Source organism: Dipodomys ordii, unplaced genomic scaffold, assembly GCF_000151885.1.
Source record: "Dipodomys ordii isolate 6190 unplaced genomic scaffold, Dord_2.0 Scaffold164, whole genome shotgun sequence".
Lineage (NCBI taxonomy): Eukaryota > Metazoa > Chordata > Mammalia > Rodentia > Heteromyidae > Dipodomys > Dipodomys ordii.
Window position 1 is genome coordinate 3,439,846 of NW_012267380.1, and position 1,680 is coordinate 3,441,525.

Genomic DNA, 1,680 nt, shown 5'->3' on the forward strand with positions numbered 1-1,680 from the left:
GGATGTCTGAACAAACAAGACTGAAAAAGTTAGCCGCAGGAAAGAAACTCCTGGAAGAATACCAGCGGAGGAATGGTCCTGCCCGATCTGCAGAACCCAAGAGAAAGAAGAAGACTAAAAAAGGAGGTAACCCCAAGACAAACGCCGCTGGGGACGGTCATTCAGCTGAGGGTGTGGCCAAAGACCACGCAGGCCTTGAGCCTCCCCCGCTTCTGGGCACAGTCAGAGCTGCCGGGGTCAAGAGTGACCCGGGTCCCTCCGCCACCGAGGACCTCGAAAGGTGCTACCAAGACCTGGTGCTTGCCCTCGATGCCAGCAGAATACAAAATGAGCAGCTCTGCAGAGAGATGGAACACCTCAAGCAGGTAAATAAGGAGCTGCAGGAGCGGCAGGAGGAGACCGCCTGTATGCACGAGGCACTGGGAGCAGAGCGGGAGCAGTACAAGCTATCAGTGCAGATGGTGGCTTCAGAGAAATCCAGTTTACAATCTGCCCTGGCCCACATGTGGCAGGTGGCCGACGGAAGAGACCTGGAGCGGGACCACCTCACCAGCCGCCTGCAGGTTGTAGCGCAGCGCATGAGGGAGCTGGAGATGAAGCTGTCTACGATCTCCACCACAGAGACTGACACCGAGCTCCACAACCTCGAGCTCATAAAAGCCCTGAACCGCGTGACACTGCAGCTCCAGCAGAAGAGCAAACGCTGTGAACACCTGGAGGATGAGAACATGGAGCTGCGGGATATGCTGGATGCGCTCCTGACGCAGAAGGCCAACATGGATATACAAATGCACATGTGTCAGCAGGTGCTGGTGGAGCACGCAGAGTTGGAAATACAACTCAAGAGCATGAGAGAGCTGGCCACCACCTTCAAGCTGGAGAGAGACTCCCTGGAGGAGGAACTGATGGTGGAGAGGTGTACAGGGAAGGAGAAGGCCTGGCAGCTATTAGAGGAGGTGGGCAGGCTGAGAGAGGAGAGAGAGCAAGGGGCCAGGCAGGTGTTGGAGCTGGAGGGCGAGCTGATGGAGCTGAGAGTGCAGCTGGCAGATCTGCAGCACCCTGCGGGGCCATCTCAGGCCGAGCAGCGGCTGCAGGCTCAGGCCCTGCAGTTGCAGAAGGAGCTCAAGACCCTGGAGGAGCACCTTCACCTTCAGGTGGAGGAGAACCAGAGCCTCCATCTCCAGAGCCTGGAGCAGCAGCAGCGGCTATGGCTACTGGAGAAGAAGGAGGAGGAATGGGAACAACATGCTTCGGACTGGTGCAAGATCCTGGAGACGATGGAGAAGGAGCAGGAGACCAAGAGATGCATGCTGGTGTGTAACTGCGAGCTGAAAGAGCAGCTGGCCCAGCTGCAGGACGCCTGGCAGAGGCTGAGCATTGAGAATGACTCGCTTGCCGGCCTCCTGCACGCTGAGCAGCAGGAGAAGGAACATCTCCAGGAGAAGCTGGAGCAGCAGGAGGAGACATTCAAAGAATGGAAAGAGATGGCTGAGTCCAAGCATCAAGAGGCCCAAGAGCTGCAGGAGCAGTCCCTGGCCCAGCTGCAGGAGCTCAGAGCCACCTGTGAGCAGCACCTGGCCACCCATCAGCAGCTGAGCACGGAGAAGGAGGCCCTGCAGCAGCACCTGCGGAGGCAGACCCAGCTGCTGGAGCAGCTGCAGCAGAAGCAGGTGCAGAGCA

At 58.3% G+C, this 1,680-nt stretch overlaps 1 protein-coding gene across 1 annotated transcript in view; it reads left to right on the plus strand.

Moving 5' to 3' along the window:
* LOC105998471 (contactin-associated protein-like 3) overlaps positions 1 to 1,680 on the plus strand; it is a gene marked incomplete at its 3' end in the record, with an annotated part of 148,775 nt that overhangs the window by 142,043 nt on the left and 5,052 nt on the right. The window contains exon 24 of the mRNA XM_013033181.1: positions 20 to 1,398. Within this exon, the coding sequence (XP_012888635.1) occupies positions 20 to 1,398 (1,379 nt within the window). The remainder of the gene's footprint in view (positions 1 to 19; positions 1,399 to 1,680) is intronic.